Source organism: Gallinula chloropus (assembly GCF_964237585.1).
Source record: "Gallinula chloropus genome assembly, chromosome: 27".
NCBI classification, from domain to species: domain Eukaryota; kingdom Metazoa; phylum Chordata; class Aves; order Gruiformes; family Rallidae; genus Gallinula; species Gallinula chloropus.
In genome coordinates this window covers 5,530,958-5,543,541 of record NC_140112.1, presented here as the reverse complement: position 1 = coordinate 5,543,541, position 12,584 = coordinate 5,530,958, and the positions used below count along the sequence as shown (strand labels likewise).

General features: G+C 60.5%; 1 protein-coding gene across 1 annotated transcript; it reads right to left on the bottom strand.

The window, feature by feature from the left end:
* Positions 1 to 1,774: 1,774 nt before the first annotated feature.
* CDKN1A (cyclin dependent kinase inhibitor 1A) lies at positions 1,775 to 6,029 on the bottom strand. Its single transcript, XM_084275967.1, has 3 exons — positions 6,024 to 6,029; positions 3,400 to 3,792; positions 1,775 to 2,991 (listed from the first exon to the last, which is right to left on the bottom strand). The coding sequence occupies exons 2-3, from the start codon at positions 3,782 to 3,784 to the stop codon at positions 2,942 to 2,944; spliced, it is 435 nt and encodes a 144-aa protein (XP_084132093.1). The 5' UTR covers positions 3,785 to 3,792; positions 6,024 to 6,029; the 3' UTR covers positions 1,775 to 2,941.
* Between the last annotated feature and the right edge of the window lie 6,555 nt (positions 6,030 to 12,584).

Sequence of the window (12,584 nt, the reverse complement as noted above, 5' to 3'; positions counted from 1 at the left end):
GAGAGGGTCTTGAGGGGGCACAGGACCCCCACGGGACACCCAGCAGGCCAGGGACAGAAACCGGGTGCCTTTACGGTGGTCCCAGCCCCTGAGAGAGCACAAGAGGGAGCTCTGGGTGGCAGCTGTGGGTGTCTGAGGCATCGAGGAGCCCCCAGTTACCTGCCCCAGCCCTGGGGTGGGGGGGGATGAGCTGAGCCCACCACACAACAGAGGCACAGAAGAACAAGGGGGGCTGGGATGGGAACCACACACACCCCCAGCCTGGCTGAGCAGGGCTCCCCAAACATCAGTGGACTCCCCACAACCACCTTCCCCCCCCAAAACACCCCCCACTGCTCCCAGCCATCAGAAAAGGGCCCTCAGCTGCAGTTCCGTCCCCAACTCCCCAACAGCAGGAAAACCCCCTCATTTTCCTCCATTTTCTGTCTTTAAGGTGATGCCCCCAGAGCAGCAGAACTCACCTTCCCCACGTGCCAAGAGGGCCCCTCAGTTCCGGGGTGCAGGAGGCCGGGAAGCCCCCCAGGCCGGGAGGGCTGCTGGCCCCACGCCGGGCGCGCCGCTGCCGCCCACAGCCCTGCCCCGAGCCCCAGCCCTCATTCTCTCTTACCCAAGGCAGCTTTTCCGTTGTGGGGTTACACACAACTGCTCACACGTTTCCTGTTTGCTGCCTTGCAAGTGGGGGGCAGGAAGGGCCTGTCTGGGGGTCACCGCCCCCTGAACCCCACAGCAGCTCTGCCAAGGCACCGCTGGTGGCACGGGGAGACCTCCCCATCCCTCCTGGGTGTGTAGTGCTCCAGCCAAGGCTGGAAGGAGCTTGGGGCAGGAGAAAAGCATCAGAGGGATGAGAAATGTTATTTTAAGAGCCCAAATAACCCAAACTGCAAGACTGCACCTGACCCACAGGCTACAACATCCTGCTGAAGGCAGGACAAGCCCACAGAGCCACCCCACAGAGGCTCTGAGCCCTGGGAGTTGGAATCCAGGATCTCTCTCTCTCTCTTTTCAGAGATCCTACCTGAATTATTAGCCCAGCTTCCAAAGCTGCTGGCTGCCCCTGGTCTGCAGCCAGCCCAGTTTGGAGGGGGCAGAGGAACCAGACAGGGCACAGACTCATCACAGGGTTGGGAAAGAGCTCCAAGATCACTGAGTCCACCTGTGGTTTGGGTAAAATGGGAAGAGACCCCAAGCAAAAAACCTCCCCCAAACCTCTTAAAAAGAGGTAACAAAGCCAGAGATGAACTGTTAATCTGCAGGAGTTAACAGGCACCAGCTGGGGATGGGTGCAGGACCGTGGGGTGGAGGCCAGTGCCCAGCCCCATCCTGCAGCCCAGCCCTGCTCGTTTGCTGCTGAGCCTAACAAAGGCCAGGCAGCTCCCCAGCAACCACACTGCTCGGGCTTCTGTAGGGAGATTCAGGGCTCAGCTTGGGGACAGGGTGGCATCACCCACCCTGCACCCAGGCACAGCCCCAGGGAGTAAACACAGCTCTTTTGGGGGGAAGGGGTTGCCCATCTCAGCCCTCACACAGCACCCCCCACACCCCTGCTGCAGGGGAACCACCCAGGGCTGTACCAGCCCCTTCCCCAGGGGGAAGGCACAGCTGGGCTCATGCTGCACCCCCAGTGACCCCCAAGCCAGGCACAGACCCAGACCAGAGCATCCCCACAGCACAATGACTTCCAGTAACCCCCAGTCACCTGCACACAAGTGTTTATTCAGAGTTAACATGGATAAACAACCAGGTACCCCCCTTCCCCACCCACCCCCCAGCTCCAGTAGCAGTTTCCCATTATAAATAAACATCTAGTGCTGGGAACTTGCCAGTTTCCCCGACAGCAAAGTGCATCGCGGTGCAAGGAGGGAGGGTGACCCCCTCCCCTTCCTGCCTGGGATCATCTTGCACCAGTTCCCAGAGCCCAAATCCAGCCAAGCAGGAGATGAACCCCATCAAAAAGTGCTGAGACCTGACAGTGCTGAGCCCTTCAAGAGCAGGGACTCATCCTTCAGCGCTGGGACCAAGCAGCCTTCGCTCCAGGACATCCCTCTATCCCAGAGCCAGGTGAGGGTTCTCTGTCCCCTCCCAAAGCCCCAAAGGAGAAAAAAAAATAAATCAGGGGAAACAACAACAACAAAAAAAGCTACAATTTCTTCTTTCAGTGTCATCCTCACTGGGGAGGAGGAGGACCCCATCCCCAGAGCAGCCCAACACAGGGGGAGCAGCAGCTCCCCAGCCTGGGGTCAGTGTTGGAGGCAGCAGGACTGGGGGACCAACAGCACCACTCAAGCCAAGAGCAAGGAATGAAGTGGGGGGGTGATGGGTCAGCAGAGCCCAGGGGACCCCAAAGCCTCCCAGGCAGCGTTGGTCCCACAGTGAGCTCAGCATGGGACCCCCCATGGGTCTGTCCCCAGCTGCTGACAGGTGACTGTCACCCACAGGAGGGGCTGTCCAGGAACAGCATTTCCTCTGCCAAGCAGCAGGCAGGGGCAGCCCCAGGGTCACCCCACCCCTACACACGGACAAGTGCTCTGCACCGCTGGGCCCATCCCGCAGCCAGGGTGTCCTCAGGGCCAGGCAACCCCTACCAGGGACCCTGGGGGTGCATCTGGTGCCACCAGCACAGCAGGCAGGGCAAGAACCACGGACAGACAGCAGGACGGCGTCAGGACGGTGCTCGGCCCCACCACCACAGGGTTCTCCCCACCACCAAGTCCAGCTCAGTCCTCCTCCATCCATCTCCACGGGGCTTCCAAGCCTCAGCTAGGCTGCTCCTCTACATTGCACATGGTGAAGGTCCCTCAGGACCCCGGAGCTACTCATAAATAAGGAACTACAGACTCTACATTGCTTCGTACAGACAGGGTACAGGGTGGGGGAAGAGCGCCATGGACACCCCCAGGGCACACCAGCAGCTGCCCCCATGGCAGAGCTGAGCACCACTGGGTCACTGCTTGGGCTTGTCAGGGACAATCCTTCTCTTGGAGCTGTAGAAGTCTGGAAGGAAGAAAAAGAGGGTTGGCAGGTGCCTCCAGCCCATCAGGAGCAGTGGGGCAGAGCAGTGGGGGTGTCAGCAGGGACAGACCCCAAAACCCAGCCCAGAGCAGTCACCCACCCACGCCAAGCATCCCTGGAGAGAAGAGCCTGTGGGTCTCCACCATCTCTTGTGTTTGGTCTCACCTGCCCATCCAGCCCAGCCCTTGATCTCAGGGGACAGGCTCAGGCCATGGGAACTGAGGGTGAGGAACTGTTTTGGGGCACATTCAGCTATCCCCTCCCCACGCCCAGGAGCCCAGCAAGGCTCTTGCAGCCACGTTCCCCCCCATCTGTCCCTACCAGGAAGAGCTGGGACACCAGCAATGCCACCGAGCGTGCACGGGATGACACCAAGGCTCCAGCACCCACCTTTGATGGTGGTCTGCCCACGCTTCAAGCCCTGTGGGGAACCAGCTCTGTAACTCTCTGAGCTCTGCTGAGACCCCTCGGGGCCAATCCTGCCACGACGGTCCCTGGGGGAGACCTTGCAGACCAGAGAGCCCCTGCTCTCGCTGCTGGGCACCTTGACATCCTGGGGCTCTGCCAGGAGGACCCTCTCCCACTTGAACTGTCCTTCCAGAGGAGTCTCAGTCTCAAAATTGAAGTTCCAGCGCTGCTGAGCTTCTTCCAGGTGCTGCTTCAGCAGGTTCTCAGAGTCAATCTGGAGCTGGTGGTGGTCCACGGGGCCAAAGAGGTTCCTGCACACCTTGCTGCTGCATGGCATCTGCCCAGCCCTGCTCTGAGACAGGGGCATGGTGGTGGCTGGGGGGGAAGCAGAGCAAGTTATTGGGGTGCTGGACAAGCCAGGAGCAAGCCCAAGGGCCAGCACAGGTGCTACCAGAGCACAGCACCCAGTAACCCAGTTGGGACAAGCTGGGATGTGCTCTGCAAGAGGGCAGCTGAGCAGGAGCCTCCACGTGCCAGTGCTCACCCTGGACTCAGACATCTGGGATTCTGGTGGTGAATCTGGCAGAGGGTTGCACGTGGCTGAGGTCAAACACAGCCCAGGGTGATGCAGAGGGATGGGGAAGGTGTGAACATCGCTGGTCCCCATCCCTCCTCCAGCAGGTACAGCCCAGCCAGGGCAGAACACCCACCCCCTCAACACCACCCACCACCCCACCGCGCTCCCACTTCCACCCAGCACGAGGCGAGTTGGGACAGGGGCAAGTGAAGCAACAGGATGTTTTTCTGGCCAGTTTCTTCATCTCCAAACCCCAGGTCCAGTGGCAGGGAAGCCTTTTAAGCAACTGCACGGACGTGCCACAAGCTTGACCACTTTGTTAACCACCCTCCTTATCTGCAGGGAGCTGTTGGGTAACCAGAGACAGGCCCCTGTTTGTTTGTTTGCCTTCAAATCGGTGCCCAAAGCCCCGACCTTCAGGCTGAGGGTGAAGCCTCTCCTTCCAAGCAGTCCTGCCCTCAACACACACACGTGGGGCTAGTGGGTTCCTCACACTGCCCAGGGTTGTTATCAGGGCAGAGCAAAGGATGCCCTGGGACCTGCCAGCTTTTGGAGCAAAGGCCTGAGCCTGCTGGGAGAGCAGAGCTCATGGCAGCTGCTTCAGGAGCCATGGGGAGGAGACCCCTGCATGTGATACAGCTGAATCACTGCCCACCCAAGCCGGGACTGCAGACCCCCAGGTCTGCACCCCACCACCCCAAAGCTCCCCAGAGTTCGGGGGGCAGGCTCCAGCCTCTCCACAAGGAAGGTTTCTACCCAAATTGATCACCCAGCCCCTCTGGGGTGCCTGGGCTGTGTTACCAGGCACCCCACCAGCTGGGGAACCCCCGTTCCTGGGGTCACCCCAACGCCCCAGCCCCGCTCCCACCCAGCCTGAGCATCCCCGAGCAAAAATAGCAACCCAGCTTCCTATCTCCTGGCAGCCAGAGCGCACGAGCAGGGTGACCTCACTGCAAGGCAAGTCCCAGCATGTCCAGGCAAGCCCAGGCAGGTAGCAGGCCAGGGATGGGTTTCGACACCCTGACCAGACACCCACCAGCTCTCCCCACCCTATGTCAAGGGCCCATCTCTGCATCCTCAGACCACCGCCCCGGCCCAGGGGCCAGCCTGGAGCCCCACATCTCAAGGTGACAGCATCACCCCGACCCAGGACTGCAGATACTGGGAGCCAACAAGCAGGGAAGGGACAAGGGCCGGGTCACCATCCCCTCCCACGGGCTGGTGGCGCTTTCAGCAGCCACACCAAAGCTTCAAGGTTTTTGGGTGACGCTGCTGGGGAACCCCAAGGCCAGGGCAGCGAGGGGATACAGGCTGTAGCACAACCTCACCCTGGGAGATGAGGGCACTCCTAGGGACACAGCCCACACCCCACAGGCACCTGCAACACCCAGGACCAGTTACACCAGTTGGTGGAAGGCTTAGTGGGGAGCAGGAAGGGCTGGGAGCACCCACACCCAGGGCTGGATGGAGCCAGCAGCCGATGTGACCCAACGCCCAGCTGAGACCGTCCCGCTCACCACACGGATGAGTCCCCGGCGCTCTCCAGCCGCGGGGGCCGTTCCGTGCCCGGCTCCCAACCGCCGGGCAGCCGCCCCCGCCCAGCCCCGCAGACGGCGGCCACGCAGGGATGGATGCTCCGCGGCGGAGCTGCCCGGCCGCGCCCCGCACCGCGCCCCGCACCGCGCCCCGCTGCCGCCGGGGGGCGAGCGCAGCCCGGCCGGGGCTCCGCGCCCGCACGGAGAGGGGGTACCCCGGTAGATGGGGGTGGGGGTATCCCAGGGGGAGGTTAGGGGTCCTCAGGGCCCAGCCAGCCCCGGGCTCGCCCCCGGGAGCGGCCCCGCTCCCTCCCGGCGCTGGGGACGCGGCCGCCGGGGCGAAGCCACCGCCCGTTCCCGCTGCGGCGCTTCCCTCCCGCTCCCCCGAGCCGGGCACCAGCGGCCCCGGGGACGGCCCCGGGCAGGGAAGCGCCGAACCGGCCCGGCCCCACCGGCCCCAGCCAGCCCACCGGCCCCGGCGCTGCCGCACTCACCGTCGCGTCGCGTTCCCGGCAGCCGGTGCCGCGCGTTCCACCCCTTTTATAAGGCGGGGGCGGGGCCTGTCCGCGGCTCACGGCGTCGCCCGGGATTTCCCTCCCGCCCCGCCCCGGGACGGGCCCGACCCCCCCCCAGCAGCGGCCCCAGGGCGCAGCGGCACCAGTAACACCCCATCTCCCCCCCATCCCCTCTCCCCATCCCGGGGGGCCCGGCGGGGAGCGGGCGCGCGCCGGAACCCCGGTCACTGGGTGCGGGGTCCTCCCGCCCCCCCCTTCTAAGGGGGTGCAGGGAACCCTCCCCGGGAACCCCCGTTAGGCGTGCAGGGAGCCCCCGCTGTGAGGGGTACAGGGAACCACCCCCCATCAGGGGTACGTGGACCCCACTGCCAGGATACAGGGACCCCCTAACCAGGGGATGCAGGGTTCCGGGGTGCCCCCTCCCCACCGGGAGACCGGAGCAGCTTCAGCCGGCTGGAGGGGGGTGCCCCACACCCCACCCAGGGTGTCCTGCCCACCGGCTCCCACCGCAGAGGATTCCAGTGGGAAAGGGGGATTAAGGAAGGGGCGACTCTTCCCCTCGGGGGTGGCCGCCTCAGGGATGATGCTCCGCTGGTCCCCAGCCCCATCCTGGGCAGCACAGGCCACCCATGGCCTCTCCAGACGGTTTTGACCCCCTGGAGCCCGGCTCTGCTGCCGCTGAACCCCCCCAGCACCCACCGGGGCCAGGGCAAAGCGTTTGGGAAGGAGCTGCTGGTCTGGGCGCGGGCGGCCGGGCAGGGGTGAGCAGGAGGAACAAGTCCCTGCATGTCCGGCAGGATCCTCGCGGGGAGGGAGGGTTTGGGGGGAGCTGCGGCTTCTCCGGGTAACGCATCCGAGTCCACGGGCGGGAAGGGTCTGGACCCAGGGCAGCATCTGCCGGGGTCACGCTGTGGGGCTGGTCAGTGGGTCTGTCCCTGCCCCCATCATGAGAGCTGATGCCCTTGGGATCTGCTCACCCCTCGGGATCTGCTCCCCCCGGAGCACGAGGAGGGCGATTCCTGCAGCACCCTCTCAGCATCCCATCAGCATCACCTCACAGCTTGGGCAGGCAGCAAGGTCCCAAACACATCACAGCCCTGGGGGACCCCAGGAGGTGCACGAACACTTCTGAGTGGCACAGACTGAGTTAAAGCCATCCCCTGGGACTGCCTGGCACCTTCAAAGACCCCAGGAGCCCCCAGGACCCTCGGTGTGCAAAGCAACCCGGCATTTCCCAGCTGGACCAGCAGCTTCTCCCCATCCTGAGCAGCTGGAGAATATGTTTGGGCATGTCTGGCTGGAGGCTGCCACACGCTGCAGGAGCGTTTGTCATCGCTGGTCCCCACTCTGTGGCGTGGGGCCAGGCCAAGGTGCTCATGTTTGGGTCATCGGGGGCTGCTCATCCCCTTGGCTGCCTCCAGACAGGCACGGTAGGGTGGGGAGGAAAGGTGGAAGGATGCTGGGGAACGAGAAAGCATCCTAAAGGAATGCTGCACACTGCAGGGGAAAAACCATCCCAGCAGCACTGGGGATGCTCCCAAATTCAGCTTTATGTTCCTAATCTGCAGGGAGAGGAAGGGAGAGCTGGAACAGCCTCCCCTTGCTGGGGAGCTGCCGCTGCTGTTTCCATGTGGGAACAATTTCTGCTCCTGGTTGCAACGAGCAGCTCCAGAGCTGCTCTGCAGAGGGCTGGCTGCGGCGCTGCGCAGTAGCGGATCTTTCCCTCACCAACCATCAGCTCTGCTCCGGCTGCAGCTCGTTGGTTCACTCCCTCTGGATGCCAGGAAGATGTGAGGAAGACCCAAGGGAAGCCCAGCACCATCCCAGCAGCAGCATCATGAGCATCCTCCCCTGGTCTGGGCAGCCTCCAGCTGTGAACTGGGACTCTCCCATGACGCAGCATTTACCAAGAGGATGCTCGCTGCTTATATAAGCTTTGATTTTCATTATTTTTTTCATAAAAGCCCCTCAAATGTGCAAAACTGGACCAGCAAAACCCTCCCAGGGTTTTAATTCAGTGCCTGAAGAGGCAGAGGAAGGATTGGCCTCGCTTGTGCAACCCTCAGTGAGCTCCAGCAACTGCTGATGCAAGAAGGGGAATGAGAAAGCCCAGTGACGTGGGACAACCAGCAGCCCGGCTGGTGTGGGTGCCCCCAGCTACACAGAGGGTCCCTCCCAGGGCAAAACCAGCCAGAAAAGAGATGGGGTGTAGCTTTTCCCCTTGAAAAGTAACTCTCTGATTATCTCTGTGATTTTTTTTTGGGGGGGTGGGGGGAGGGTTGGTCCCTGCACCCTGGGACTGGGGGGGCAGGTTTCTGGGGTGTTGTAAATTCAGCTCTCACTTGCCATCCTTGTGCCCCCACACTGGGAACTGAGGAGCTCTGTCTGCACGGCACCAGCACGGGGAGGAGACTTCAGCAAAGTGGGTTACTGGAAATGGGAAGTGGGGAGAGGAACAGCGTCAGGGGCTGGGTCAGAGAGTCCGTGGTCAAACCTGCAGTGGCATCGCTGGTAAAAAAAGGGAGGGAGGGGAGGAAGAAAAGTGATTAATGCAGGAGAGGCAGCACAGGAACTCAAAAATAAACCCCACAAGTGACTCATGATGCTCAGCCCCAACTACACGTAGCAGGAGGTGGGAGGTGTGGGGCTGGGCACCGGGGCTGATGCTTTTCCTTCTCACCATTTACAGCCGCGCTGCCGGGGATGTCACCTCAGCTCAGCACATCCCAGACCCCAGCCTGGGAGGGGTGTGACTGTGGGAGAACCCGTCCTAGTAATTAGCTAAAAACCCCTCATCCTAACACCTGGAAGCAAAAGGAAGATGTGAATTGGTTGTGTGTTTCACAGCCTCCAAAGTGACCTTCCTCCCAGGACCAGGGGCACCCGAATCCCGAGCGCTGGGGACCCCCGGGAGCGCTTCTTTCCCGGTGGATCTCCCCAGGTGGGTCCTGCAGACGAGGAGCCCAGAGGAAGCTGCTGCAGACACGGATGCAAATACATTATTCATGAAGGGGAGAGTCGGTATGTGACTCAGCCCTCAGCACCCGGGTTTCGTCAGGGGATCCTGTCTGGGCACATCACCTCTGACACCGGGTTTCACCCTCTCTGGGGACACAGGGAGCAGCACCCCTAAAAAATCGAGGGGATGTGGGTGGAATGGTTTGAGTTGGGTGAAGAAAGCAGGGCTTGGATGCCCCAGCCTTGAGTGAGGAGGAGGAGAATGGGGAGGCTTCGTGGAGCCACGTGGGGACCCCAAAGAGGAGAGCCAAAGGCTGTGCCAAGGGTCTCGGGGTGTTTGATGGGAACCACACGCTGAGGTCCAACCTGTGCCTGTGCTGATGGGTCCAAATGCAGACAAACACCCACCCCAAGGGGTTTACAAAGGCTGGAGACAACATGTTGTTCAGACACAGAAGTACATGGTCGACCTGGAAACAGAAGCCTGTGACAGCATGAAGAGAGCCGTGTGGTTCCTCACCCAGCAGTGAGGACAGTTTGGAGGTTCCATGGTCAGAGGTGTGAGGGGAGGGTTTTTTTTTATGGTATTAATATATTTTTGTAATGATATTCCTGGGGTTTTTTGTAATAACACTCCTGTTAGATCAACAGATGTAGGGGGAAGGAAAGAAGAGGCAGAGGAGCATCCCTTTGGGATGAGTTAGCAGTGACAGATCAGGGCACGCTGTTATTTTTCAACGTAGGATCTGCAAAAACACCTGAAACAACCCAAGAATGGGGGAACTAACAGGGACCTGCACCCTGCATGGAGAGTGGGGATGAGCACGTGGAGCTTGGGGTTCAGACCTGGGAAACCAACCACCCTACACCCCAAGGGGCTGCGCCCACCGCCCACGGGGTGACTCTTTCCCTCCTCAATCAGCCTTTTCTCACACCAAACCCCAGGCAGGTGTGAAACCACCCAGCTCAGGGCAGCGGATCCACAGGGATTTACTACAGGTGTAAGCAGCATTGCTCAGGACAGAGCCCCTGGAGCAAGTCCCACATATTCGGGCAGGAAAAAATCCCCCCCCCCAAGATTCAAATCTCTAAGAATTTATTATTTTTTTAAAAAAACTTTAATTATTATCTCTACTAACAAGCTTTTTTCTTTCAAGTGGGAAACGTGAAGGCTCTTAATGGAACACTCACGCTCCAGCAGAAGTCTAAATGAACCCAGTGTTCGGCTGAATGGCGTTTATATCCCAGAGAAGCCTGTTTTCCCATCAGCTCTTTGAAGTGCCCAATTAAGTGATTTTATACTAATAGGATTTTCCCAGGGAAGAAAGGCAAGAATGACAAAACGCTGAATGCTTGATTAACTCTGCCCCTAAAAGAACTGGGATCGTGTTAATTGACTGTTTCCCTGCCATCCACAGCCCTTGTTTGCTCCATTTATGAAGGCATTTTGATGAGACACCGGACCCAGCAGAGTGGAAACCGAGTCCCACAAGCACAAATGGGGGGACGAGACGGTCCCTCAGACAAGGCCTGTGCTTACTGGAAGTGCTCCTGGCTGCGGGAGCCGGGGGATGAATCGGTCGCTTCATTCAGCCCCCTCACTCATTTTCACCCAGATTGGGTTTAGCCCCGTTCACAGTCATTAACGTAATTGCTTCGCTGACTTTCCCTGAGCAGCCTGGAAGCTCTGTGGGCTGGTGGTTGGGGTTTTGGTGGGGTTTTTCTTTTGTGCTGGCAGCAAAGGAGCTCATTGTTTGGAGCCTGGGGAGGGTGGCAGGGAGTACCTGCCCTCAGCTCAGGCTCCATCGCTTGTTTACTCCCTGCTTCACCTCACTGACTACAGCCCCAGAGCAAGGACAGGGCAGCACCCTGGGGTGGGACACACGGACATGGGATTTGGGATGAATGGCTCCAGCCTTTTTGCAAAGGTCCTTGGAGGGAATAAGGTCCATCCAGAATGTTCACAGGGTTGTTGGCTTGGGGGTTGTTTGGGGTTTTATTTGCAGCCAGATCTTCCCTGTGGGCGTCTTGGTAACACCATCTCCTTGGGGTGGCAATGGGCTGGGGGAGGACAGGGGCTTCTCCAGGCTCAGCAAAACCTTCCTCAGTGGGGTTCACTGCCTGGGTGGAGGGGCAGAACTGCTCCCATCCATGTGGTGTATGGGGGCTCTGGCTCTCAGCAGCTCTTGGTGCAGCCAGGCCCAGGGGAAGCTGCTGAGCAGCATTGCTTCTTCCCAACGGGCACAGCGCTGCTGCTGAGGGGTTTGCTGCTCCCTGAGCCATGGTGCTGCTTGAAATCCATGGAGAGCAGGATCTGGCCCTTTAGAGCTGAGTGTGAGATGGAGGTGACTATGGAGAGATGTTGACTAACGCTCGCTCACCGTGTGTGCCTCAAAATGAATCCCTGATTCAGCAGAGCACCCTCTGCCTGGACAGAAGGACAGGATGTCTGCAGGGCACGTCCCTCTGCTCCGCTCGCAGAGGCAGCGACGCCGAATCCCAGATCTCTGGGAGCTGGGTGCCAGCCCACTCGCCGCCCCGGTGCCGCTGTGGCTCAGCATCTGTCAGCATCTCCCCACATGCGTTTTGGGAACCCCATCACCCCAGGTGAGGGTGGGTACAGGGTCGTGAGTCACATCGCCCTTGTGCTGGGGGGTGAGGAGCAGGGCTGGGTGTGGAGTGGAGGAGAAGAGACAGGGTGGGTCAGCCCCAGGCACTGCGAGCACAGGGATGCCTCAAGTGGCCTCTGCAGGAGGACCTCACTCCATGGACAGGCAGACGGACGGCTGTCTTGCACGGTGACTCGTGCTGGTGCGCGGTGCTGCGCGGAGCTGAGGCGATGGGAGGGAACAGCTGTGTGTGCTCAGCTTCCAATAAAGCCACTGGTGGTGATAGGACATCCGCCACCTACACCCTGGGTAAGGGTCGATTGCTCTCTCTGCACGTCAGGCGTGTGCCCCAGGATTTCCTGGAGCCGGGGCAAAGGAGCAGCTTTCATCCTGACTGAACCACCGCCGGCCTTGACACCGTGTGCCGCCAGCACGGCACCAGAGCTGGCGATGGAGCTGCAGCTGGAGCTCTGCTCGGTGCCACCACATGTGGCCCCCAGTCAGGGAGTTCCCGGTGCCGACAGAACCCCTTTTGCTTTTGGTTTCAGCCCCCCTCGCTGGTTTCTGTGCCTCACACCAGGGAGAGGGAATTTGCTGCATCGTGGAGCTGCTGGTGGTGGTGGCAGAGGCTGGTTACAGAGGTCCCTCCAGTGATGCTGCAGCAGAGCCCTTCCCACCTCCTGCAACAAAGTCGGGCTTCGCAGGACCCAAAGGTTTACAAAGACCAAAGTGGGAGGGAGACAAAGAGGGTGGTGAAACATGAAAACCTCTGCAGGTCAAAAGCCCACCCCACAGGTCCCTGTCAAACCCACCCCCAGACTCCAGATCTGGTGAACACTGAACCACGGGTTTCCAAGCAGGACGTGTCAGGCCGGCAGGTAGGAGAATTCCTCTTGGCAGGTGCAGGGTTGTGCCACACCTGAGCATATCTCAAGCTGGGGCAACCTCCTCCCCAGAAGATTGTAACAGGAAT

Excerpts from the sequence above, each read along its gene's own strand:
- CDKN1A (XM_084275967.1), bottom strand. The coding sequence starts at position 3,784 with ATGCCCCTGTCTCAGAGCAGGGCTGGGCAGATGCCATGCAGCAGCAAG. Across the intron at positions 2,992-3,399 it reads TGGGCAGACCACCATCAAAG|ACTTCTACAGCTCCAAGAGA; the intron begins GTGGGTGCTGGA and ends TCTTCCTTCCAG.